Source organism: Haplochromis burtoni, unplaced genomic scaffold (genome assembly GCF_018398535.1).
Source record: "Haplochromis burtoni strain Fernald_Lab_line unplaced genomic scaffold, NCSU_Asbu1 Contig_4, whole genome shotgun sequence".
NCBI lineage: Eukaryota > Metazoa > Chordata > Actinopteri > Cichliformes > Cichlidae > Haplochromis > Haplochromis burtoni.
The window spans coordinates 987684-1014032 of NW_024582365.1; the positions used below are offsets into that span (position 1 = coordinate 987684).

Consider the following 26349-nt stretch of genomic DNA (forward strand, 5'->3'; position numbering starts at 1 on the left):
AGCTCTTCATCCACTTTACAGCTCCCCATTAACCAAGAATGTGGTTTATTTTCTCCACTTATCAAATTGTTAGTGGAATTAGGCGAACGCCTATCATGTGAAGGCTTATTCTTGTCCACTGATGAGTCAGTCGGTAGTGCCTATTCGGAGGAATAATAGCTTGAACTTCCTGTAAAGAAATGTAATGTCTTCCCCCACATTTCTAACCAACCTCAAATTGGAGGACATGTCAATATATCTTGCTGGGAGGTCAGGTTTCAGGCAAGAGGATGAGGACTGCTTAACTACAGCGAGGATGCCACAAATGGCTACTTAATCAGGTTGGACAATGTGTTGTTGTGATTTGAGCGGCCCCAGTTTGGCGGCCAGAGCCACTCTATCCCCATAATTATTGTTCCGTTTCATCTGGAGGGCTGGAGGCAGGAATGTAGTCCCTGGTGTCGCCGGGTGACTGATAGGTAGTGTCAGCATGAGTGGGGAGCGGAGTGAAAAGAGAGTAGAGAGGAGCGAGAGACGGTGAAGATGGGAGGAAATGGGTGAGACTTGACCTCTGGGAGACTTGCTGTCCAGTTGCTGCAGCCCAATAGCTTTCCCCTTTTCACCCCTTGCTTCTTTCTCTCCAGCAAAACCCGAAGCACAGGGACGGTGGACTTGCTTCTCTGCAGCTGAGAGGAAAAGCAATCTCCTCGCCTAGTTGCTGCCGTAAGATTTGATTTGCCTTCCTCCCAGCGTGACAATTGGTTCTGCAGTCTGGATGCAAGTGTATTCATTGTGTGGGGGCATGGGAAGCACCAGAGAGAAGAGGAGGAGTGGGGGAGTGAAGACACCAGTTGTTACACCAGTAAACACCCGACAAGTTCAGCAGATGTCACACAGATAGGAGAGAAAAAGAGAGAAAAAAATGTCACACAGCTGCCCTACTGTATGTATTATTGAGGCTGATATGGCACAGAGTAACATTTAAACAAGGAAAAAACATCATGCACTAATGACATGCTATTTAAAAAAGATGCTGCTAACAGCTATTTGCTTTATACTTAAATTGGTTTTCCATTACAATCTAAAGAAAACAAGTGGAATGAAACATGATATATATCATATATATACATATCATATATATATATATGTGTGTGTTAAAAATTAAAAATGCAAAAGATTAAGTTTCACTTTAATACCAGAACAATCAACCTTTTTCTGAAATACAGCAAGAATGACACATGTCCTTGAAGACATTTGGTTGACGGGGGCTTTAAAAAGGCTACGCATCTAAAAGTAAGACAACATGGTCACAGATATGAGCGATTCGCATCTGTCATGGATGCAACTCTAAAATGTCATCAATTTAGCTGACAAAAAACATCCAGCCGTACTCCATGTGGACACAAAATGCTCTTACTGCCACACTGAAATGCACAGTTTAAAGATAAAGAAAAACAGACCAGAGAGAATCTATTACAACTGTCAGATTAAATTTTGCATTTGAGCAGACCTCCACTTTGTGTTTGAGCAGTCTGTGGTTGTGCCTCAGTCTTTGTTTATCAAGGACTCCCTTTGGCCTCACAAGGAAATGTTAAACATAATGTTCCCTGTTATTGATATCCCATTGCTAAAGCAAGGGATGAGAGGGAAGCAATCCGGGCAGGTTAAAGGAAAAACCAGCTGCAATTAGGGAAGAAAGAATGGGTTCATTATCCCTCTAGGTTTGGTTGCGGTGCAACTAAAAGAGTTGAAAAAAGTAAGAAAGCGAGGAAATTAAAGAAAAGAATAAAAGTTTATGAAAGTGACTGTTAACACATATATAAATTTGGTTTTTTTTAAGTTTATTTATAAAACCCAATATATTTCATATTGACACCGACAGTTTCATATTCCTTTTTTATTTCTTAATACTCTTTTCTAAATGTACACTGCGAATATGAGCTTTCATCCTCTCGCACATACACACCCTCTATCTGCACTTCCCTACAAAAGCACTGCTCCAGCAATCCCTGACTTGCAGGTCTGTGCTGGCGCCCGCTGTCCTCGTCTTTAGGTCTGCACCCAGGAACGTCTCTAAGCAGCTCAGACTCAGTCTGCTTCTTATATTGTTTACCGTGTAAGAAAAAAAAGGAAAGTTTTTCGGCTCCTGAGATGCAATAACCCTCACTAGCTTCCAAACCTTTGCCCTCTAACCCAGTGACCACCATCACCACTTTCTTCCTGATTATAAAATTTCCCATAGACCCTCTGCCATCTGCTAGATTATAGATTTCCCTCTTCCTTTAGAGAGGCCCCGGCCCCTGAGGGAGGATCAGCGGTAAAAAGGGTGAAAGAGTGCCTGAGGCACAGCCGTGGTCCTGGATGAGATTACGTTTTCTATTTCTGCCTGCTTAAAGGGGTCTGCTGTGATGAATACAGAGAGTTGTTACTATTTAATATTAACTGACTCTCCTGTAAACTCAAATTATACACAATCAATTGTGATAGAGGGGAGCACGTGTGACAAATAACCTGCCACATTGTCTGCATCATTTCACTTCATCAGCCATCAATTCACCCCAAACCCAGAAGCCCATTTGAAAATCAATCATGTCACGAAACTGAGTGATTCTGTGGAGAAAGGTTTTTAAGACTTCCTCTCGCCCAGCTGTAGTTCGTGCATGTCTACACTCTCTGTAACTGGAAAAAAAAGGGTGAAATAAATGCTGTTGCGAGGTCACTTGTATCCATCAACACATTTGTTAAGTGTTCATTATTGTCACAGCAAACTAAATAACAGCTTTTCTGAAAAACAATGACACAGATACGTAACTACGACAGCCCTTCCTGCCTGTGTTTCCTCGTCTTCCCGTGTGAAATTGAGCAAATATTTGCCCATTCAAAACAACACAATCCCCGTCAACCCGTCCGCGTAAAGGACGGGGAAAACGGCCAGGGTCCAATTCTATTGCTTCCTCCACCTGTGTATATAACATCTAAAGAAAACTGCAGACCGCGTGGCCGTCTTCTATTCTGAAACAGAGACAATAGCCCAGACCAGTCTCCATGTCACTCAGGACTACAGGCTCCACACAAGTCCAGTTAGTAGAGATGTGATTAATTATACATACATTGATAGAAACAGCATTCATTATTCATGAGCTGCTCAACGTCAAAGATATTTCCCTCCCTTTCAGCATGATGAAAAGATTTTAAATAATAGCCCCCATTTGCAGATGTCTGCATTCCAGCGGAGTCGGCTGACGCTAAAGAGGCTTAAGTCAGAGCTGTTGTCTTACAGGGAATCACTGCTTGGGCCCAACATGTTTCAAACTGTTGGTGGCTGTTTGGTTTCCTGGGGGGTGTTTTTGTTTTGCTTTTGTCTGCTGCTTTTAAGGCTTTCCGATGGAATTATAGCTTCCAATTAGAGCGAATAGGTGTCTACTGCCTCAACCAGCCACATAAAAGTGGATAAGGTTTCATTCAACACCTGTTCAGCGTTCAGGGCTGTTCAAGCTACGTGCATGTCACAAAGAAAAGCTGTGCTTCTCCATGACATTAGGATCCATGGTTTTACATAGTAAATAAGGGGGAGGAAAGAAAAAGCCTCGACTATCAATGCTGTTTCCTCAAAGAAATCGGCTTACTTTTCTTAAAGCCTGTGGAGCCCAATCAAACTCAAATGGCAGGAACTTCCCCTTTAGGCAAGTCTTGAGGGATTTTCTTTAATTTGGATGTCAGACTGAAAAGTTTTCTCACTCCTCTCATCCCAAAATCCATTAATGTGTGTATGGCGCCGCATGAGAAAGGTAGGTGGTGATTTTCTGAATAGACTCCGCGAACATCAATGAGAACATCTAATCCAGGTAGACTTTATGGTTTCCGGCCCTCTAGGAATAAGCATTACAAACACATGTTTTAAGCAGTCATTTAGTTTCTCTGAGAGAATTACTAGATAGCAATTTCACTGCTCAGTTGTGGCCTACATTAGCCAGTGTTGAGTTAGTTTGGGTGGAGGGGGGGCGGCTGAATTAGAGCACAAGATATCCCCAAAGGTTCTCCCCACCTCCCCTGGGCTGGGCCTTAAAAATAAACACTCAGAAACACTGCAGATTATGTAAACACATTCTGCTTAAATGCTTACGTGAGAGCAGTGACTGAATAAACAGCATAACTTTCAGTCACTTTCAAAATCAGTAAACTTGGAATTCATTTTTGAATAACTTGATGCACATGACGACAGAAGTCTATCAATGTGCGTGGCGAGCGGATCAACTTGAACTCTAGTACAATCTCACTTAGCGGCATAAAGGCGGCTGCCAGTCACATCGGTGCTGCTGTAGCCTCTCTTGTTCGTGTTCTCGCTCTCTCTTTTTTTTGTCTTGCTCACTGTGACAAGGCATCTTTGCAGACATTTTAGTTGGATGGAGATTTGCAGCAGCTCATTACAGACTGGGAGGCTCTGTGAGCGGATGCAGTCACTCGGAGATGGATTGAGTGGGTCTGTTTATTGACATGCCTTAATCTGACACTGGGTAAAGGGAATGAGTCACCGCCTCCAGACACACTACCACATCACAGCCACTCCAGCAAATAGGGAGGCAGCACCTAGGATACAAGTGGAACTTCATCAGTGCTCATTAATCCAACAACCCCAGGCCACTCGCTCAAACAAACCATGTTTACACTGCATGTTGGCTGGATGGAGGGGTGATGGAGCTTTTCAAAGGGCATGTGTGCAGGTGCTGAGAACTGCACACACAAATGCGCATACTGTTGCTACACGTACACATATGCACAAACACACGTACAAACAGGTACTCTAGCCTCAAGCTCATGAAAAACGTTCCCGCCCTCATAACCCACAAGCCCCCAAACACATTATCTGTGTAGACCAGCTGCTAAAACTCACTTGATGCACTTTGTCTCGCACATCAGAGCTGGCGCTCAGATCAGGGGTTACTGATTGGGCTTGATGCCAAAGTATGTAGAGCAAAAAGGGGCTTTTATTTAACGGATCTTTTAGCTTTTGTCAGAGATGGGCCACTCCTATCAGCGATTCGGCCACGGAGGCCTAGTTAGCATTTTGATCCTATTTGCTGGTGCTCCAGTGTGACTCACATCTGGTGATAATATTTGGGATGAATCCTTCTAGACAGCTATCGGTGCTGGGATTGACAGCAGAGTATTAGCCGCACGCACATCTCCGCTGCATCTGTAAATCCAGCTTGTTAACAGGACTGTGACAGACTGCCATCAGGACGGAGACGGAACAAAAACAACAACTAATGCTATGTGACGACACCAGTGCTTGTTTTCCATTTCACCACTAATGTTTAGTACAATGTCTAAATGTGAATTCTTTGTCTTTTATATTTGAATATAAATTTATGAAAAAAAAGTTTAAAAAGGAGTAAACAAGGAGCGCGTGTGAAACGCATAAGCTAGTAACTAAAATAAACCTTTTTTTGAAGAAACACACAGGGCACAGGGAAAGCAGGCAAAGGGGAATAAATACTATGTGAGTCAGAAAGAGAATTGCACGACACGGATTTACATTAAAACACTTTGTTTTTCATGCAGAAACACACACACACTCACACGCACACAGAGTCGCAGTGGGGCAGAAAGTCTGAGCGGGGCCTGATGTCTGCTCCACCGGGGACTGGGAGCGCAGCAGCTTGAGAGCAGGGCCAGTGGATAGGAGTCCAGATGTAGCAGCCTTGACCCACTCATTTGTAAGGGAGGGGTAGAGTTAGGATGGGGGGTATTTCAGCAGCTGAAACACACAGGGATTAGCCACAGTGACTTCATTTAATTTAATTTGTATTAGGGCCGTCTTTGGGGGCAAACATCGTTTTTAACTGCGAGGGGACATACGGGGTCATGGAAAACAGCAACAGACGGTGGATCTCTGCCTCCTACCCCCGCAGTGCATCAACAGGGGAACGGGACGCACTGTATCCTCAGACGTACAGACACACACACGTACACACGATTACACACACATGCACAAATAAATACACCTGAGCAAATGACTTGTTTCCCTCAAATTACGACTATATTATCAAGTCAAATCTCTCAAACTGACATGCATCTTAAACCTTGCATCAACCTTTCCATAGCTCAATTTCTTGAAATGAAGGCCTTTAATCCTTTTGTTCTGCCACCATGAACAACATGTAGTAATTTTCGTTGCTTATCAAAGCTCCGCTCTGTGCAGTTCTGTGCTTGTGTTTGTGTGTGTTGCAAACACTAAGCTGTTATCTACCAAGAACATATCTTAGGGGTGGATGTTTATCTGTGCTGATGCAGATTGGAGGAGTTCTCTTTGTCTCAGTGCAGTGGTACATAATATTATTTGTCTTTTGTTTTTTCATCGTTTATTTCTCCAAGGCTGATATAGTTTGATGTCCTATAGTGGAGAAATCCTTTTAGTTACCCCCAGGCATCTAATGTGCTTTTACTTGTAATCTGGGAAAGGCTGAGGGGGGAAATCTGTGCACAATCAAATAATTTAACTCCCTTTTGTATTCAGTGCAACATGACTTACAATGCAAAGTAGAAGAGGAAAACAAATCCAGTAAGTGAGTGAGTACCCAACATTCCTCCTTACAATTTACACTAGCTCTGTGGAAAAATATGGCACCGATCAGCTATCAAGTCTGCTGTAGCCAAAGCCTGCAGTCATGCAAAAGCTTCCTCTCAGTCTTGCGCAGGTGATGTAGTCAGAGAAAAAGCTAATGTACCATGCACTGGGAGAAGAAATTTTATTACAAACACCGTCAAAAGAAAGAAAGAAAGTATATCGCCTTGTCTGTGTGAGACAGAAAGGACTGTACTGCTGGAGCCTGTTCAAGACTATCAGGCACTCGTTTTCCTCTCTCCCCCAGCTCCTATCAAAAGATGTTACTGTGTAAAATGTCAAAGAAAAAAGAAGCAAGAGAAGTAATCTCCTTCTCCTTTTTGATCGCAAGTGGAATAATTGGAACCCTCTTAGGCTCATTACAAGAGTTGCCCGCCAGCCAAAAGACGGCTCCAACTGCCCCTCTTCATTCATGTTAGAGCTTTGAAAAATATTGCTTCCTCTAGTAACAACTCTTTATGAGATGCAATGACTAGAGGTCCTGGTACCTACATTAACGAATAATCCCACAATGCCTTTGAAAATATATCTTTCAACTTCTACTGTCAAACATCAATTCTGAGCAATGGGAGGGAAACAGCAACAATCTGGCTCTGTAATAATGTCATTATGCATATTGCACAGCACTTCTCACCATTACCCTTTTTTTTTGGCAGTGCTGTTCTTCTCAATTACATAAGTTATTCCATATGTATCCCTATAACTGATAGGCTGGTCTTCATTGTTATTACAACTATGCTTGTAATTATCGTGACTCTAATTACTATTACTGTATTACCCAAATTAACCTTATTCTGGGTTTAGATCACCCGCGCTGACGCTAGCCAAGACATGCCTATGAAGAATGGCACCAATGCCCCTTCAGATAAATCCAGTATAATTAGCTGTGTGCCTTACAGGGCCTGTGTGATGGTAATAATTAGAGCTACTGTAGCAAAGGTCATGCAAAACAATTTAGAGAGGATGCTGGCTGCTTGTGTAATGGGAGGAGGAAGGCGGAGCTCCTATTCTGTCTTTCAGAGATCGAAAACGTATAGCTGTTACTTTACCTCTGCATTTGCTCCGTTTTTAACCAATGCTCTCAAAATAATAAAAATTGAAACCCCATTTTAATGGCAAGTAGACTTCCAGCTAACACAGTTTAAATGGATCCATGATTAGATTCGAGGAAAGTGCTACAGGGTGTATCTGTTAACTGGTATCAGCGGAAATCGATTCGCTGCCTTAGAGGTGTGATAGCCGCCCCATCGCACTGTTGTTGCATCTGTTCATTAGTTTGAGTTTAATGTGTTTATGCTTACCCTTAGTTATCACTATTAATTGTGGAAGAGAGGGAGACGGCGAGAGATGTTCTGATCTACCCAAGTGCACAGGTTAATGAGCTGAGTCAAAAATGTTGACACAGAGGTAAACAAGTACTCACACCGAAGGTTCTTCTATTTCTATGCTCCCCCATGTGGCTTGGCTCTCTCTGCAATTCCCAGATTGCTCCTAAGCTGAGAGCTCAGGGTTCTCAGTCTTGATCCATCAGGAATTCACTCTGCTCCCTCACCTCGCCACCATCACACCCCGATGAGATAAGTAACAGCCTCGTACTCAAAAATAGCATCTCAAACAACACATATGCTTATGTGTGCTAGATTGGTCTCCATCCCCTGCTGCAAAACACACACCTCCTCGTACTCCCACAAGTCTCAACAACACTTCTTTAGCAGAGAGGGATGCAAAACAGCCCTAAAGTGGTAGTATAAGACTTTTGCTGCAGCTACTGTCTGTCACCTGAACTATCACTGTTTTGCATGTTGAAGTTGATTTATTACAGCAAAGTGCCTCACATTACTGTCGACAAAACTGGGATGTTTTTAAATTTTGGCATGCTTTACCTAGCTTTTTAAGAGCTCGTGATTTGCATTAATTTGCACACAGCACTTAGCTAATAGTTCAGAATTTTGAAAATTACCCTAATTTGCTTTCTAGATAAATTAGATGATTTGAAAACTACACTCGCTCGATAAGCATGAAGCTCAAGTAGAAGACAGGTAGCTAAGCTTGCCATTAAGACTGCAAACAATGGGATCTGTCCAAAGGGAAGCCACACACGCTTCGAAAACATACAAATCAACATCTTAGTGTTTGCTTCTACAGGAAGTTGTGAGCTCATATTTTTCCTTCACACATTGCCTTACTTCCTAGCTTTCCTCTATGTATGCCAATCAGATATATAGTGATATCAAAACAAATAATTTAATTAATAATAAATGCAGAAAAAAAACTAATCCATCAATAAATATTATTACAGGAGCAAATATTAAACACTATACACCAGGTGGGAGAATTAAAGCTTTCTGCAATCAAGTACCATTTTAAATTAATAGTGAAACTACAGGAAAACTCACACAATCCTTTTATTTGTCACCTCGATCATTTTATCCTGATATACGTTCGGATGATTTCTGAGGCAGTCTTGAATCCACATTTTTCAGCAACAGCGACTGAAGCCATTGTGTCATATAGTTAATAAATGTGTGTGTAAAAGTACTTGACTGCAATACAAACTGCACTCATCAACTGTTGTTGGATGTCGAATTAATTATTATTATTATTTTTAGTTTTTTATATATATTTTTTAAATTAGAGTCCACACACTAATGGAATTCATGCAGTGGAAGAAGAGGCATACACCAGGATCCATATGTCTTTGTGACAGCAGGGATTTAAAAACTGTAAATTGTGATTATCATTGATCTCATTCATCAGATGCCTAATCTCTATGACTCACATCCACACTGGCCCCACTGGGTGACGATGAACTGTCCACCCCCACATCTGAAGTCCAAAAAAAAAGTGTTGAGGAAAGCAGCGATAAGCGGGGCCTTATCCTTTTAAAGACACTCCCGTAATCCATCAGCGGTGGGAGGAGGGGGGGGGAGGCTTCAGCTTTAAGGGACTTAGTCTGGATTATAGCTAGTCCTCCAAATTAAACCAAAAGTCAGCTTTCTGCAGTTGCTCATGCAAGCTGGCAACTGGCTTGTTACCAGCTCTACAAACATGGCAAATGATGAAGGTCTATAATTAGAACATTTTCTCACTTAGCCACCAGATAAACTAACAAAAGTAGCACAGCAACAAAGCCTGACCCATTCCCCACTAAAGTGACTATTCTACCTTTCTGTCTCTGACCTCCTGTGATTTGACTCGTACCTGACTGGTTGCCGGCCAGCTTAACTACAGACAAGCTTCTCAACCAGGGCAGGGCTGTTACGTCCCCATTGATGCCACTTCCCACAGCAAAACAAGGCCAAATCTGGGGCTTAGAGGCTAAAATAATCATTACTGGGTTGCAAACAAATGAAAAGTCAGAACACTACTCCCATGTCTGCCTCCCTCTGACATTCTTTTGGATTGATTTTTGTCAGATATACAAATTCATGCTGCAGTAATTTATAGGAATATTTTAACATGTTGGGAAATATGCTCATATTTTTTTTTTACTGGGACTCAAGATCATCGATACCATTCTCATGCTAGTGCTTCCCAGATGAAGTTAAAGCAAGCAACTGATATGCTACCTGGAAACAGGGAGGCTAGTTCTATGCAAATGTAATAAAATGTGTATGTCACCAATGACAAACCTCAGAAAGCAATGTGTTATATCTTGTTAGGTCCATTTACTGAAGGAAAAAATGCAAGCAGTGGTAAAATGACAGTCGGGCTAAATCTTAACATGGAGCGAATATATATTAGAGTAGTTTTTCTTTCTTTTCAAAGACCCAACAGTCAATTTTGTCAAAAGATTTTGCAAACTGATTCTTTTAACGAGACTATTTCACCAAACTGGGAGGACAAATGTTTCCCTCTGTTTACAGAGCGAACATGTTGTGTTCATCTCTGTGCATGCACGTACATGCATTGTGTTGATACATCAGAGTCTGCTTTGATGTAATAGTCCCCAAACTTGATAAGAGCACTTGAATTTACCTCCACGGTGACCTTCCTGCTTTATTCCCCCAAGGAGGAGTCAGTCTGTCATTAAAGCACAGAAATGATAAACAATCTTTAATTTAAGAAGTGCAGACATGCTGGCTGCTCCGTTCACTAGCTTCCCATAAAACTGAACTAGGAACAGCTAATCTTGAACTAAGGAGGTTACTGGGGAACGTGCTGCTCTCGGAGCAGTCTGACAGAGGCCAAGTGCTTTTCATTCATCTACTTGGCTGCCTGTGCTGTGGTATGTCAAATCATGGACGTGAGGGGAAAGTCAAAACTGTTGTCCTATTGTGCTCCACGGCCAGACGGCTGAACCCTGAACATTGTTTTACAATGCCAAAAGAGAGACCCGAGATGGGGGTAAAGTTGTTACCAATTCCCATGGAAGACAATAATAAATATCAGTGGTACTGTTTTCATCTTCCACACTCAGCCCAGAGTAGATATCTAATTTATTCCCAAGCATTTTTGCCTTTATAACTTGACCTAATCTCACTCAAGCAAAGAAATGGATTCCCATCTTCTCTAGAAAATGGATATGGGTGTAAATAATATGCCTGGACACTTTCTGAAAAGCCTTAATCCCAAGAAAACAAACCTGATTGAAGCAGGCCCACCTGATTTGCGTTCAGGAAAACTAGATAATCAAAATGCAAAACAGCCTTTGATAGAAAAATTAGCCAAGTTCTAACATCAAATCCCCTACAAACAACATCAGCATATTCGCCTCCTGAACTTTTATTTGTATTCAGTGTTTGGGTTTTTAATGTAATCACAGTGCATTCGGGGCTCCATCAATGAGCTATTCTGATTTGCGTCAGGCTGAATCACACTAACTGCTTAGAGGTCTGCAGACATCATGAATGAGAAAAGGACCCACACACTGAACACATTAGGGGTCCTACCATTGCCTTAGACAGAGGTACAATGGGTAAGGGAGGCGAGATAAAGGAAGGGGATAACAGGGGTGAATGAATTGCTGACGTTGATCAGGCAGAGAAGAAGGGCAGAGTGGGAGAAAAGAAAAGAGGAGGCCCAAGACACTGGCCACACAGGGCATGAGGGAATGGGGGGCTTTGAGAGGCCTACACTCGGTCATAGCCCATTAGCCCGGTTGGGTGAAAATGCTACAGCTCATTACATGCTCTGCCTCTGTTGTGTGGATGAACAATGCACAATTACGCTACCCTGCTGCTTCTCTAGCCATACTGCTGCATGCCTCTGAGGCGGCTGATATTGCTGCTATAGCGGCTCGCTTGCCAACAGCCCCCGTGCTCATCAAACATCCCATACATGGACTCCCTAACGCAAATTCAGGTTTATGTGTAGAAACAAAAGTGCTGTTTGAATGTGCTAAAATAAAAAGGGGAGAAGCAGGAAGGTCTACTCACCATCGGTGTGCACAAAACAATGGCACAATGCAGCATTTGTGTGAGTAATATAATGACTAATGTCTAATCCACCTTCCTTAAATTGTATTAAATGCCAGACAAGCAACAAATGGATAATTCTTTTCTTTTCTGCCAAATTAAGTTTCACAAAGTGTAAGACTTATCGCAAATCCAGGTGCAGTCTGAAAATATAGATCCAAGTGTAAGAAAACTAGAGTCCCTGAAACTGCTGTGACAATATCTGCAATGCAGTGAATAAGTGAGCCCAGGATTCATCTATCCACCAGCAAATTGGTTCACTTCAAGTCTTGCTCCTTTCCACTCTACAATTATGCATGCAGAAGTTGACATTTAATCTGATGGGGGAAATGCTACATAAGATCCTCCTGCTCCCTCTTTGTTTTAGGCAAAAAACAGGACACTTGGAAAGGTCATTCTTCCCTGGTGTCAGAGCTGGCTGCTTGGAAAAGTTTCTGTTCACAGCGACTATTGTTATGTTTCACAGCATCCCTCCCCCATTTCCCTGTCATTCAAAAGGCACAACATCAGCACTCAAGAGAAAGCCCTGGGAACTCTTTTAACAATGTGGTAACAAGTCGGACAACCCACAGTTCAACTAAAACAGGACAAGGGGAAAATTAGAAGCCCGATATCTATGAATTTTAATTAATACCTTTTCTCTGTGCATTTGGATAAAATTAGTTTTTGGCACACGTGACGGTCATTACAGGAGAATTGTAATTACTTTTTTCTCACTTCGTTTACTTTCCCAAAAACATTGTGCTTTTGTTGTTCAATAACACATCTGGAAAGAAAACAATTATTTTTCCAAATATGGATGGCAAGCCCTTTTGCTATTCTTATCTGCAAGAGGGAACAAATATATTGAAGCAGTGTCTATGTTTTCTTCCAGTGCATGCCAGTAGACATTGTAAATATGCTTCTGTTTTAATATTCTTAAGCCACAGGGAAGGCAGTCGGCACATTCCTCTTGACACACACTGAATGCAACAAAGAAAATAATATTGTGAGCAAATAGATTTCACTTCTGGCCATAACAAGTCTTAGGGTTTGTATTTTTTTAAATATGTAAGCTGACCTTTCCTATCCTATATTAATGTAAATACAGACATTTCCACAAAAGGCAGCAAAATCTGAATTAACGAGAGAAAGTTTTTTTTTTTTAATAATATTTTTTTATTATTCTTGTGCTCCCGAAGCTGTGTGAAAAGTTACCTCAGACTTGTATTACTTGATTTCCATGTTTATTTCTGAAAAACCTCACCCCCGCTTTGTTTCACACTCGAGAACAGCCAGACTTGGCACATAAACTTTGCTAAAAAAATTTTTTTTAAAGTGTGACCTGCTGGAATGACCACTTTAAACGTCTCAGTAAATCACTGGTGATGGTACATTTGCACACCTCTGTTGTCCTCCTCGTGTTGCAGGATTTCCACTTGAGAAAACAAAATGTGGCATATTTGTGTCAGAGAGCATAATTTGAAAAATACAAAAAAACAACAACACCAGAGGAAACTCATTTAAATGGGTAATTACGTCCACGAAGCATCGCTTGCAGGACTTAACAAGGTGCGTAATGAGGGTCCCCTTCCCCAGCGATAAACGTCATCGCCGTGTCCATTTTCTTCATTTTGCCATTTCTCATTTAGGGGTGGACCCATCAATGTACGAACCCAGTGCTGTCATACCTCTTTTAGCTGACTGAAATTAGCATATGACTACAACCATTACCTAAATATTTTTGTTTCACAAAAACCCCTTTGGTTAAAGGATTTAGGGGGAGAAAAGCTAAATTAAAGTGTATCTTCCTCAAATTAAGTAAAATTATCTCAAAAGATTGAGGAATGATTATGTCGACATGGTTTTAATTTTTTTTTAGCTGATTAAGTAAAATCATCTCAAAAGATTGAGGAACAATCACGTAGATATGCTTTTACTTTTCTAGCTCAGAGTAACTGTGTGCGTGCAATCTTCTGACACGTGCCTCTTGCAGTACGCGGTTATTTGACTCGAGATTTTTAACTGCTGAACGAATCTGACACGCCTCAAAGGATTGATTTTAAAAGACCGTCGAGATTTAAAGGAAAGATATCGAGTGGTGCAAAACTCAAAACACCGTCGTTCGTCTGTGCCACGGAGCACATTCACGAGTCCACAAATGTAATCATAATATTTGTGTTTTCAAGGGGGAAGAGCATCTTGTACATGCAATAAAGAAGCGACATGATTGCTATCTGTATCGCGGTTAATACGATTTGGGCAATAAAATCTCTTCCTCATCCTAATGCAGTATTTTAGACAGAAAAATAACATGTTTCAGGCTGCAGCAGTACAGGTTGAAGAAAATCATTGACATCCTATAAATAGATATCACCCCCCTTTTCCCTCCCACTCTGTCTCGACTCGATTTTTCAGGCCTTGCCATTTTTCTGCAGCATAACTCCCTCTGTACAATCTTTGCAAGTCACATGTGGTTAAGGATACATGCAGTGACATGTGTACATCAGATGCTGTCACTTGTGTGTTTTGACTCTTAAACTCTTTTGGCTGGATGCTCTGATCCTGACGATAGGGCGGCAACCCGGCGGGGCTGGATGCTTCTGACTGGCTGCCTGGGGTTGTTATGTCATTTCATTGTAGCTTTGCGACATCGAGAATGACACGCAGTGATGGGGTGTTGCGGGTTAGGGTCAAGGCTATAAAAACCTAACCAAGCGTAAAACTAGCACTAGTTGTACATGAACTGAAAACCATCTTGCTGAGTAACGCTGCTCTGTCAGCTACAGCTTGACCAGTTTGGCGAATTAATTACAATCAGACATAAGAGGCCACTAAGCACATCACATCACACTTTTAATTTTCTTTGACAGATGCTGCTTTATTTCACTTTATAAACACTGACACTTGAAAAGCACAAGATTTCTGAAGTCTCTACCTTACAAATAACCTCTCTAAATAATTAACAGGTTCAACTGCCACTCAATCAGTGAGCTTCTGAGGCTTTTGTAGATGAAACGATTCTTTTTCAAACGGTCTGAAAATAGGAGACGTTAAAGAATGTAACATACCCCACCCAAGTCTTCCAACGCATCAAAAAATAAATAAATAAATGAAATAAAATGCAAGATCAAGGTGTTATGTATCCCTCCCCTTATTGCACGACATCTGTATAACTGTCATTTTCTCTTTCCTAACACGATTAGTCTTTGACAAACTATTCAGAGTTGCAGAGGTATATCTGTGACCAGAACTAGACACCAGTAAATTTGTGACACCAGAACTGTCCTGTGAGATCAAACACTAAACATGACACTAAAATAAAAACATTTTAGCAACATTTCCACGCGCCGGCAGTACACGACACTAAAAGTGTACTTTAAATGCAAAATTCACAGCATTGTTTGATTATTGAAAATATGAAATATGCTTCTCACTCCTCCTTCTCTGAGATTTCTGAGTCAGTCATAATGATGTAAATGATAATGTCACAGCCCATATTTCAAATAAATGTGACACTCCATAAGAAATATTGTGTGTGCCTGTGTATTCACGAGTACATGTGTGGGGGGAGATTGGCAGTTTCAACAGATGTGTAGTATGCACTGACAGCATGACATCTATTTTGCATGCTCAATATGACACGTCTGAATGCTCCCATGCATATTGTCCCGATGTGAAGTGATAGCAAGGGATGTGCATCCTCGCTGGAACCACTCCCTGTTGTCTTTCCTACATCAATATCAAAATGTCTTCGTTACTAACGGGAAAAACAGCAAGACAGATACGCAGATCTCTTTCTTTTTTTTTCTTATTTAGCATACTTTGATTGACTGCGAGTGCAAACACAAAAGGTACTTTTTTTTCTTGTTATATAACTAAAACTTGGACAGTGTATTTGAAGGGGTGTGGTGGGCATATGGATTGCTGGGTTGTTGGATGACTGCTTCTGTTATCAATCAATTTATCCTGTAAAACATACTTTTGACCGAATGCATTTTACACTGTGTAACACAATGTCAAATCGCTTTTTTCTTCAATTTTACACATCACCTTGTTCTGATAAATCCTCCCTACAAATAAAAAGATCTCTTACCTGAATAAGGCTAATCGATGAAGTAAGACAACTCATTTTCCTGCTATACTCATTATCTGGAATCACAGGTGTGAGGAGCCTTAGTACACATTACAAATTCAAAAACACATTCTAGCCAAAGGCTATTTCTTTACTGTATAATTGTCTCCCCCACCAAGTGATTCACTATAATTAAGCCATGGAAGACAGCTCTATTCTCCTGTGAGCATTCATATTAGTGCTACTACAGGCAGGTCTAACAAACATCTCACAGCTGATGCTTTTCCAAACAATGGACAGTAATGTTTAGGGATGTATATGGATGATATACTGGTCCACATTCTCACGAGGGAGAATGCAATATACACAATGCAACTACAGGTATGAGGCCTTTGGGGAGACCTGTCACTGTTATCTTGGCAAAGTCTGCTGTAGGTGTGTGTGTGTGTGTGTGTGTGTGTGTGTGTGTGTGCCAGCATGCTTTGTCTAACGCAGGAAAAGCTCGACTCCAGCTGCTCTGACATAAGCAGGATTCTCGCTGCCCCACATGAACTAACAATAGAGGAGAACTTTCTATTGATCAAAAGCATAAATTACAAACAGATACAAGCCCATATCCTGTTTCCCTCCATTAACAAACCAAATCTGACAAGGTTCTGATGGCTGATAATTTTAAACTACACGTTTGGAAAATAAACAAATGCAGCGACATCACTGTGCCGTGGTGTAAAAACAAAAGGCTCTTCTGCCAAGGATAAATGAATCATGGATAATTACGAGGTTGCCCTCAGGATGAAAACAATTTTTGGGGACAAAGCAGCCTTAGTAATCACAACAGTGCAGCCACTCGTGTGTCCTAGCCAGTCAATGGGATATGGGTTGAGGACTTGTGGAGTCAAGTGGTTTCAAGCCCAAGCTTTCTCATTGTAACAAAGCAATTAACAGTCATCCCACTGCTGTTTGTTTGTGCTATAAATGGCATTGTAATTATACCAAAACATTCTTTTTTTAATTTAAGAGTAACATTTGTACATCCTGTATAGCCTCTGTCTCTTGAAAGTGTCACAATGGGGAGCCAAGAAAACAGTGACAACTGTCATTGTGCTGGGTTATCTGCTGGGGGACAAGGCATGCTCTTGATACTGTTTTCTTTACTTAGTGAATCTCACACACACACTCTCTTTTCTCGGTCCAGAAAATGTGCAAATGTCGGGTCAAAGAGATGTTTGTCAACATCTAGTGGAAGAAGGAGAGAGAGGGAAGCTGCATGCTAAACAGCCCCAGCCTCTATTAGGCCAACCAACTGCCTCCAAGAAAATGAGAAAACGTGGTCGAGGCTCAGACACCTGGCACTAAGACTCAATATTCACCCTGGCTCACTCCTTATCTCTTTATCTGGCCTCACACAGCTCTATCAAGACAACTCTAAGCTTTGCATATGGAATCATCAAAATCAATCTTTCTCCTTACTTGCTCCCTCTCCCCTTTTTCATTAGGTGAAACAAATAAAGGGTGTCCTGATCCTGCGGCAAACGGGCTTTTATTGGATGCTTCAGCCAAAGAGACAGGATGCTGTTCAAGTTTTTGTTTTTTTACCAGGTTAGTGGATATCTTGTTGTAGGTTTTTTTTGGAGAGAGAGAGAGAGAGGGTTGTGTTGACCTGCATAGCACTGCCTACCAGCTGCCACAATCACAGAAAACTGGTCACTTCATGTACCTGCTGAATCCCACACCTCTGCTTCCACTGACACAACTACATTTTTCATTTTTTCCACCTGTGTTATTCACACACAGTCACTTGGAACCAGCTCAGACAGGCTCAGTAAATCAGCATGCCTGTAAGTAGGTCTCATTGACCTCTCACAATCCATTGGTGCCTGGATCTTTCAGGATCATCCAGTCAATATATCAATATCCATCTTGTGTTCCTTGTTTTAAGACCCCCTACCCCCACCTTCTCCTCACTGGAATGTCAAATGGAGACTGTAACCATCATTTACAAGGGTGTGTGTGTATATGTGGAGCTTGCCACTAATATGAGTGGGTGTGGTAAATACTCTGATACAAGTACACACACATACAAATCTAAATGTCCCCCTCTCCCATGGGATTGAGGAGAAGTGGGTCATGAAGAAAAAAAGAAAGGTTGACGAAAGAATCCAATAGATGAGTTCATACATACAAAAAGATCTATAAACTAAGGATCAGCTGGTCGGCATACACCTGTCAGCTTGAATAGCCTTTCAAGTCAGACCTTCACTGCTCTGCTGGAGCCATGCATGGTGTGTCAGGGTAATTCAATGGCTGGCTGTGCAGAGCAGCCATGCGGTAATGCTGTAGCCAAATGGACGACATACTGATTTAAGCAATGATTATTCTTTCTGTTAGCACCTGAAATGCTGTGAGGTAGAGGTGATTAGCCAGGTCAATACATCTGGCAGGTGGACAAACTCCAGTTTTTTTTGCAATTGCTCAGCACATAGAAATAAAAAAACAAGTGGAGTAAGAGATGCCAAATAATCCACTTTGTTAGGCCTCCAACTTCTGCTTGGCAAAGCACTCTCATCAAAGGACAGCTTCAGTGCCTCAGCACCTTAAAATGCCTTGAAGGATTCCTCTCAGATCGACTGACATATTGCCATTTCAGTGGCTCAGCTTTTCCATCAATAATAGACCAACATTTCACTGGCACTGTGTTCTTTGGTACAGTGGAATGCTACATATCCCTAGACCTTTTTTTTTTTTTTAGATATTTTTGCCCACATATACCTGTTATTTATTATCAAGCAAACTAAATGCTAAAATTACAAAAGTAACAATTTCTTTGTTTCTCCTAAACCATTGCATTTAATCACAGGAATCAGTTTCAAATTTAAAATGTATTCTAAAGCCAAAGCAGCCCAGCCAAGGATCAAGGACAGAGCACAGTGGATTTTATCTCACCTCTGGCAGTGGCATGCCGTTGATGATGAGGTCTGGCTGCTGCTGGTGACCCTGCCCTGTGAACGGGTGCTGATAGCCATGGTTGGGAGCTGCATTGCGTGAGTTCTGGTTCTCCACGTTGAGGAAGGTGCTCTCAGAGCGCCTGCAGCCCAGCGGCAGGGTCTGCTGGTGGTAGTCGAAGTAGTTGAGCGAGGAGGTGAGAGATGAGCAACTCACCACATTCATCTTGTCTGTCTCTTCAACGTCTCGGGGCACCAGGCGGATGTCGTTCTTGCTCAGCTTCTTCTTTTTGCTGGACTTCTTCTGGTTGCCGTATGAGTACTCCGCGACCCTGCGCAAGTAGAAGAAACTGAACAGACTCAATAAAGCAGTGTTCTGCCTTCCCCCTCCCCTGCCCATATGGTCAAAAAGTTTCCCCACCATGCCAGCTAGGACACTGTTCAACCATGGGATAATTGCCCTTTTCCAAAGGTGGAGCAGCGCACGTAAGTGACCTTCCACTCGAAGCTTGCAGTGGAGCTGTTATCCCTTGTTTGTTTGCATTTGCATGCTCAACAATTGACATGTCACAAACAGGCAGACAATATGCAAACATGCCAAAACCACAGAAGCACAGCAAAAAGAGCACACTGATACCGAGCAGCATCGGCAGTATATGCAATCACATTCAAAGCACACATCCCACACTAATTCCATTTTTTCTTTCATTATCAAGGGAGCCCACTAGCAACACGGAGTGCAGGAGAACTGCAGATTCAAATTCATTTAGCTGCTCTCAGTGGCTGCTGCAAACTTGAACTGAGTATTTTGACTTTAACGAGAGCAAATGAGCAACACAGCCATGTTTTATCAAAGGATTCTCAGACTGGGGGAAATATCCATTCTTCACACAGCCCTGCAGTTTTCCACAGGAGAACAGATGCTAAATACTCTGCAGTGATCAGTGCAACCCTCACTAGACATATTCAAGAAAATATGTGATCCTTTTTACCACCTGCATTACCTCAAAGACTGGAAAGGGTCATTTTTAACCTTATGGCATGGGGGATATGGTTTGTTTCCCACAATAATTTGATAACAAAACTATAGCTGCCAAGGAAATTGAATTACCTGAATGTATCAGATCCTTTCTGATGTCAAACATGTCTCTGCTTTACTAGGCCTCACTGACCTCTGTTCTTCTCTGAAAGGCAGCGCTTATCCTCTATCATTCCTAAAATCACACTGACTAAGAAGGTGCACCACTGTAGTTTGTCTTTTTCCTTTTTTCCTTTTTGTCTTTCAGATTGCATCTTGAAACAACCCCCATTCTGCTCCTCCTTGATTCAGAGGAAAGAAAATGGGCAGCTGCAAGGGTAGAAAATGCTTCATCGCTGTTTCATTTATCATTTTAACATGTTTTCTTTCTACTTTGTGCCCACAATGAAATCTGGGAGGGAAAATCTTCAGAGTCAGAAAGACTGACAGAGGACAAGCAATAAATTGGAGACAACTGCTCCTCATATTCGAGGTGGCGACTGAGAAGCAGAGCACATCAGTGCTGATTAAAGCACCCAGCAGGGATAGTGTCGCACACTCGGAGAGCAAAGTACTGGGAGCAGTTCTGAATTTTGAATTTGTTGTTGTCTATCATTGGGGTTTTTTTCTCTGAAGAAAATGCACAACTGACATTAAAAAAAATGTGAGAAATGTTTCTGTCGAGATGTCAATAAATAGATTTCCCTGTATTTCCAAACAGGCTCAAATAAAAACACGTTTATAACATTTTTCCAGGAGATATTAGTGTCTCTTGTTAACAATTAAAAAAAGGGGTCGACTGTGATGGAGACATAGTTTGTGATTATGTTTTCCTCTTAGAACTCTCTAGTCCAAGTCCAATCTTTGCAATCAAGAGTGTTGAAACACGCCTGTGATAATTTCAAGGGAACATTTTTTATACATATATGTACATAATTTGTAATTAATGGTGAAAAAAACAACAACAATTATTCTTAAGTCAGTTCTCACGTTTTCATGACCACTACTGCTTAAAAAAATTAAGTAACTTTAAATCAACAAAATAATGTTTGGAGCAAAATATGATTATAGCTTCAGGTTAAATTCTCAAATCCAATCTATATGTAAATTTAGTGGTAATGTGGCACGGGGAAATCAAAGCCAGAACTGATGTTCAGACTGATGAACACAACAGAATATCCGCTATGCAAGTTCAGGAACACAATAATCTGCTCCTTTCCATGAAGCAGTCTTCATAGTTAATGAGTGGGATATGACTTACATACTCTCATAGAATCTAAACTCTCTTTCTTTTTATGTTATATTTATATTTACATTATTATACTTTTTGTAGAGAAAGGCAGAGGGGAGCCTGAATGATCCTTGAGGACTATCCATAATCACACTAGATTAAAGCTGATAACAGCCAATCAGCCACGGTGGAGGTTAAATAATAAATGTCTGGTTCTGCTATTGAGCCAGTGGGGCGTTAATTGTCCGGCAACACATCCGCAAATTGAACATGACAGTTGAACCGTCATATTTATGAGTCAATTGGTTACAATGAAAGAATTAAATCCATCAATCATGTTCCGCTAACACGGAACAGTGGGCCTTAGCGAATGTTTCTGATTTAACGCAGTAGAGATTATTTAGATATAACTCAATTTCAGCTGTGGAAAGAAATCTGCTGTCCTCAGATTAGAAGCCTTTACATGCTGCATAACAAAAGCAATGCACTGACAACTGACAGGTTCAAGCGTGACTGCGAACACACAAAATGTCTCTCTCTCTCCCTCTTGCATACACAAATCTATACATCCATACACACAAGCACGCACGGGCTTTAGTCAGTACCTGCAGTTGTATGTCCGGATCTCCTTGTTATCCCTCTTGCACTTGACCGCCACAAAAATCATGGTGATAAACAGGATAGCTGCGATAGAGCCCAAGGCGATGATGAAGATGAGAGACAAGTTGACAGGTCCTATAGACTCCTGCGCACTGAGGTCTGGAGAGAGGTACACCACTATATAGGCCGAAGAGGACAGGGAGGGCTTGCCATGATCCCTCGCCACAACTGTGATTTCGTAGGTGGATTTGGCGTTTTCCCCAAACATTTTGGTGGAGCGTATCTCTCCGTTCACCTGGTCGATTTCAAAGAAAGTCCTGTCTCCCTCTGAGATAGTGTAGGTCAGCCGCCCGTTCTCCCCCTCATCATAGTCGTCAGCTTTAATTTGGGTCACCATGTAACCCTTCGCAGCGTTTCTTGGGATAGAAACTTCCGCTGTGCCATTAACCAGCGGAGGGTTTGTCATAACAGGTGTGTTGTCGTTGACATCCAACACGACGATGCGCACTGTTGCGTTACTTGATAAAGACGGATTGCCGTTGTCTCTGGCCAGCACTTTGAAATCAAAAGTCCTAGTGTATTCATGATCAAACGACCTCATTGAATAAATGCGGCCTGATGGGTTTATGCTGACATATGTGTTTACATCCATGTGCTTAATCTCACCAGGGACTATTGAGTATGAAACTGTGCCATTCATCCCCAGATCAGGGTCTTCAGCTGATACTGTTAGCAGGCATGAGCCAGGGAGGTTGTTTTCCATCACCATTTCTTGATAGTGTGGCTTAAGAAAGTGGGGAGGGTTGTCGTTTTCATCTGTGACTTTTACTACCAACGACTTTGTGGCGCGTAAAGGGGGGATGCCACTGTCCTCTGCTTGGATGGTCAGGTTGTATGTGTCCTTTTGCTCTCTGTCCAGCCTGCCATCAACAAGTATAGTGGAAAAGCTCTCATATTCTTGTAGTCTGAACGGAACATTACCCTGCAGCCTGCACTGCACTTTGCCGTTTGCCCCAGAATCCTTATCTGACACCCTCACCAGCGCAATGACATATCCACGCTGCGCGTTTTCACTAACTTCCACCATCTCTGTGTTCAGTGAGAGTAAACTGATGACAGGTGGGTTATCGTTAGTATCCATCACATTCACGGTGACTTTGCAGTGAGCTGGGATAGAGTTTGGACCTAGATCTTTGGCTTGGACGTCGATTTCATATATTTGCGTCGTTTCATAATCCAAATCACCAATGACAGTGATAACCCCGGTTCTGGGGTCAATTTTGAAAGCATCCCTCGTTTTCTCGGTGACGTAACTGTTGAACGAGTACAAGACCTCTCCATTAGTGCCTTCGTCGGGATCCGTTGCATTCAAGTCTATGACTAATGAATTACGGGGGGAATTCTCCATCACATTAACTGTATACACTGGCTCGTCAAAAACGGGGTTGTTATCATTAGAATCAATTACTTTAATATTTAACTGGACCGCACCTATCTTTGGTGGGTCTCCTCCATCTTCTGCGCTGATTTCATATGTATAGTGGGACTGAGTTTCCCTGTCTAACGATTTTTGCACAACAAGCTCAGCAATTTTCGACCCATCCCCTCTGGTCTTTATTTCTAGTCCGAAAAGCTCATTTGGAGTGATAGAATATGATTGCACTCCAAAGATCCCCGAGTCCGGATCGCTTGCCCCCTCTAGGGGAAACCTGGTACCAGGGGAAGCATTCTCAGAAATTTCTATGTCAATGTGGCTCGTAGGGAATCTGGGTGCGTTATCGTTCAAATCCTCAATTTCAACTTTGATGACACAGATCTCCATAGAGTTTGACATCACTTCTAGGGATATAATGCACTTTGGGTTTTGTCGACAAAATACGTCCCGATCTATTTTCTGTTGGGCTGTAAGAATTCCTGCTGGACTCAGTTCAACATATCCAGGATGTGAATTGGATATGACCCTCAAGTACGGGGGCTGCGGTGCAATCTGAAATCCTTGCTTTAGTGCGTCGTTTGTCACGTTTCCTATCACTGACCCGGCCCTCATTTCCTCGTTTATTCCATACTTTAAATTGATAACAGCTTCAGTCCCGACCCAAAAAAGGAGGAACACAGCAGTTAATTGTATTAATTCCATCTCCTTCGTTTGCATTGTACCTGTTGACTTTTCCTGTGCCTAACAAAGACCTTGATAATTACGCACAGAGGTACACGTCAGAGACAACTGGAAAAATTATGCAAATTAACCATCTCATTAAAATGTCCAAAAAGTATCTGAGTGATGAAAATCTCGTATGTATGAAAATTATATCTAGGTGTGAAAGCTAAAATTCTAACAAGTGCCTTAGCCTATTTCACTCTCCACAGGCAGGGAACATCCTCTGGTCTACTGCAGCGGGCGAAACACTGGGGACGACAGATCTGTGAAAACATGCTGAATCTTCTCACAGTACTGATTTAGTCGAATAAATCCGTGCTGCTCTTATCAAGCGGCAAAGTGGTCTTACACAGAACTCGTGCGATGAATCGTCCATTTTCAAGTGGGCTGGAACTAGAAATAAATGTTCGGACTGCATAGACACAAAATTCCTTTGAGTAAGTCCACAATTTAAAAAAAAAATCTTCTTTGTTGATAAAGTAAAGGAGCTTAAAAGTCCGTGTTAGATTTTCAGCCTTTATCCCAGTCAATATTTAAGTCGCATTTTGAATAAACATCTTGTTTTGTGCAATTTAATACAGGCAGTGATCAAATTTCCTTATCGATAGACAGCTATAGGCTTTTAAACTGCACAATTGATGAAAAAAATAAAATAAAATAAAGAATCAGCAGTCGCAAAATTATTCAACAGCCTAAGTCCGGATAGCTTTGCTTAAAAAAAGAGGGTGCAATTGCAGGAATGTCTCATCACATCACTCAAGTCCCGATTACCTTTTTATTTCCAGCAGATTTAGTCTTTCGTCCCCTCCGTAAGTCTTCAAGCTTTTACTTACTAATTGATTTCCTTCTGTGTCAGTTGGAAAAGGCTGCACATATCCCGATTATTAGTCCATGCAACACAGAAAAAAAGAAAAAAAAATCCGATGAAAATGTAGCCAAAAGCCTGTGGGAGGAAACCTTGTCAGAGCACTACTGTATGTTCAAAACGCATTTCATGTTTAGCTGCAGCAAACTGAAGCACAGTCGCCTATATCCAGCCTGGTTGAGGCAGAAAAAAAGAAATCACTACTCGTTGCCAGAAGGCTGTCTAGTTGACTCCAACAAGCGCTCCTCTCGCTTCACTGGTGCACACTGGCGAACTCTCAGCTCCGAGGCGAGCGCTCGGTCTGAGGACCCGCAATCCCCTCAGCCAATCAGGGGTTACACAGGAGGGCTGGAGCTGCTGGTGGGTGGGGCAAAGTACAGCAATGAAACGCGGCCAACTACCTGTTCTCCTGCAGATGGACGACTCGACGGGCAATTACGTCGTACACGCCGAAACACGAAGCTGAGTATTAGATGATCGTTAGAATGCGGTTCCAAATGTAGGGTCTGGGGACCCATGGGGGTCTTTGAAAAGACTCCCACGAATGTCACAGACAAGAGTAACAGACTAATTTCTTCCAGCAGAAGCGGAGAAGCGAACCCACGGATAAGTTTTCACAGATTTGCCCCTGCGTTCCTTTCTACTGTTGTGCTCCATTAAATGTAACAAGTCATCTTTTACTATACAGAACTTCAACAGGAGAATACTCGCTCTTGTTTTTGACTTTTGTTAGAGACAAGAGGTGATACGTCAAGGTGTGGTCACCTCCGTGCCAGAGCAGACATCGAAACTACTCGACAGTGTTTACTGTTGGCTTATGCTGCATATTTTAGAGTCAGCCACGGCCTGCTGATCTATAGCCCACAACCGTTGCAAGTGCACGCATCGTGTTGCATCATTTAGACCCTAGACGTGGCTGTCATGCATTTAATGTTCTGAACTTCAGCAACACCGGGCACCACGGTGAGGCAATTTCCAATAATGAACAAATATTATAGGCCTAGATGATGGCTTCCATGTAACAACAAGCTGGGGGGGAATCTTGCCACGAGCCAAATCAATAGTAACTCAGATTTATATATAATAAAAATAAATTCTCAAGCTTTTACCCCACGAACGGTCACAGCCAGTTGTCTGTTTCATACCTCCTTGATGCTAGCGTTGTTGTATTTTTTTTTTATCGCTATTAGTTCATTATTTTGTTAAATACTTTGTAATGAACACGAGAACCATAGAAAGCCTACAACAGAGTGTTTTTAATTATAGAGATAATGTTTTTTATTACGCCATTTAATGGCTGTAAATATTAAACCTTTTGTTAATAAGGTCAGTAATGAGTTGGGTTCACCGTGACCTTCATCCTACCTACAGCTAATGGTCATAATGGAACAACACATTCAAGGCGCCCGTTGTGCTATCTCCACAATGGGTAATTGACATTATGGCTCCATCTAATGTGA

At 41.8% G+C, this 26349-nt stretch overlaps 1 protein-coding gene across 7 annotated transcripts in view; it reads right to left on the minus strand.

The window, feature by feature from the left end:
* Positions 1-25318, minus strand: part of pcdh19 (protocadherin 19) — a 52004-nt gene extending 26686 nt beyond the window's left edge. Inside the window, exons 1-2 of one of the 7 annotated variants that reach the window (XM_014333865.2) lie at positions 21872-25318; positions 19235-19367 (exon numbers count right to left, since the gene is read on the minus strand). In XM_014333865.2, the coding sequence (XP_014189351.1) occupies positions 19235-19367; positions 21872-24018 (2280 nt within the window). In that variant the 5' untranslated portion in view covers positions 24019-25318. Of the gene's footprint in view, positions 1-19018; positions 19368-21871 lie in introns of all 7 variants that reach the window. The other 6 variants (XM_014333867.2, XM_014333858.2, XM_005913124.3 and 3 more) reach the window with 6 other exon arrangements.
* Between the last annotated feature and the right edge of the window lie 1031 nt (positions 25319-26349).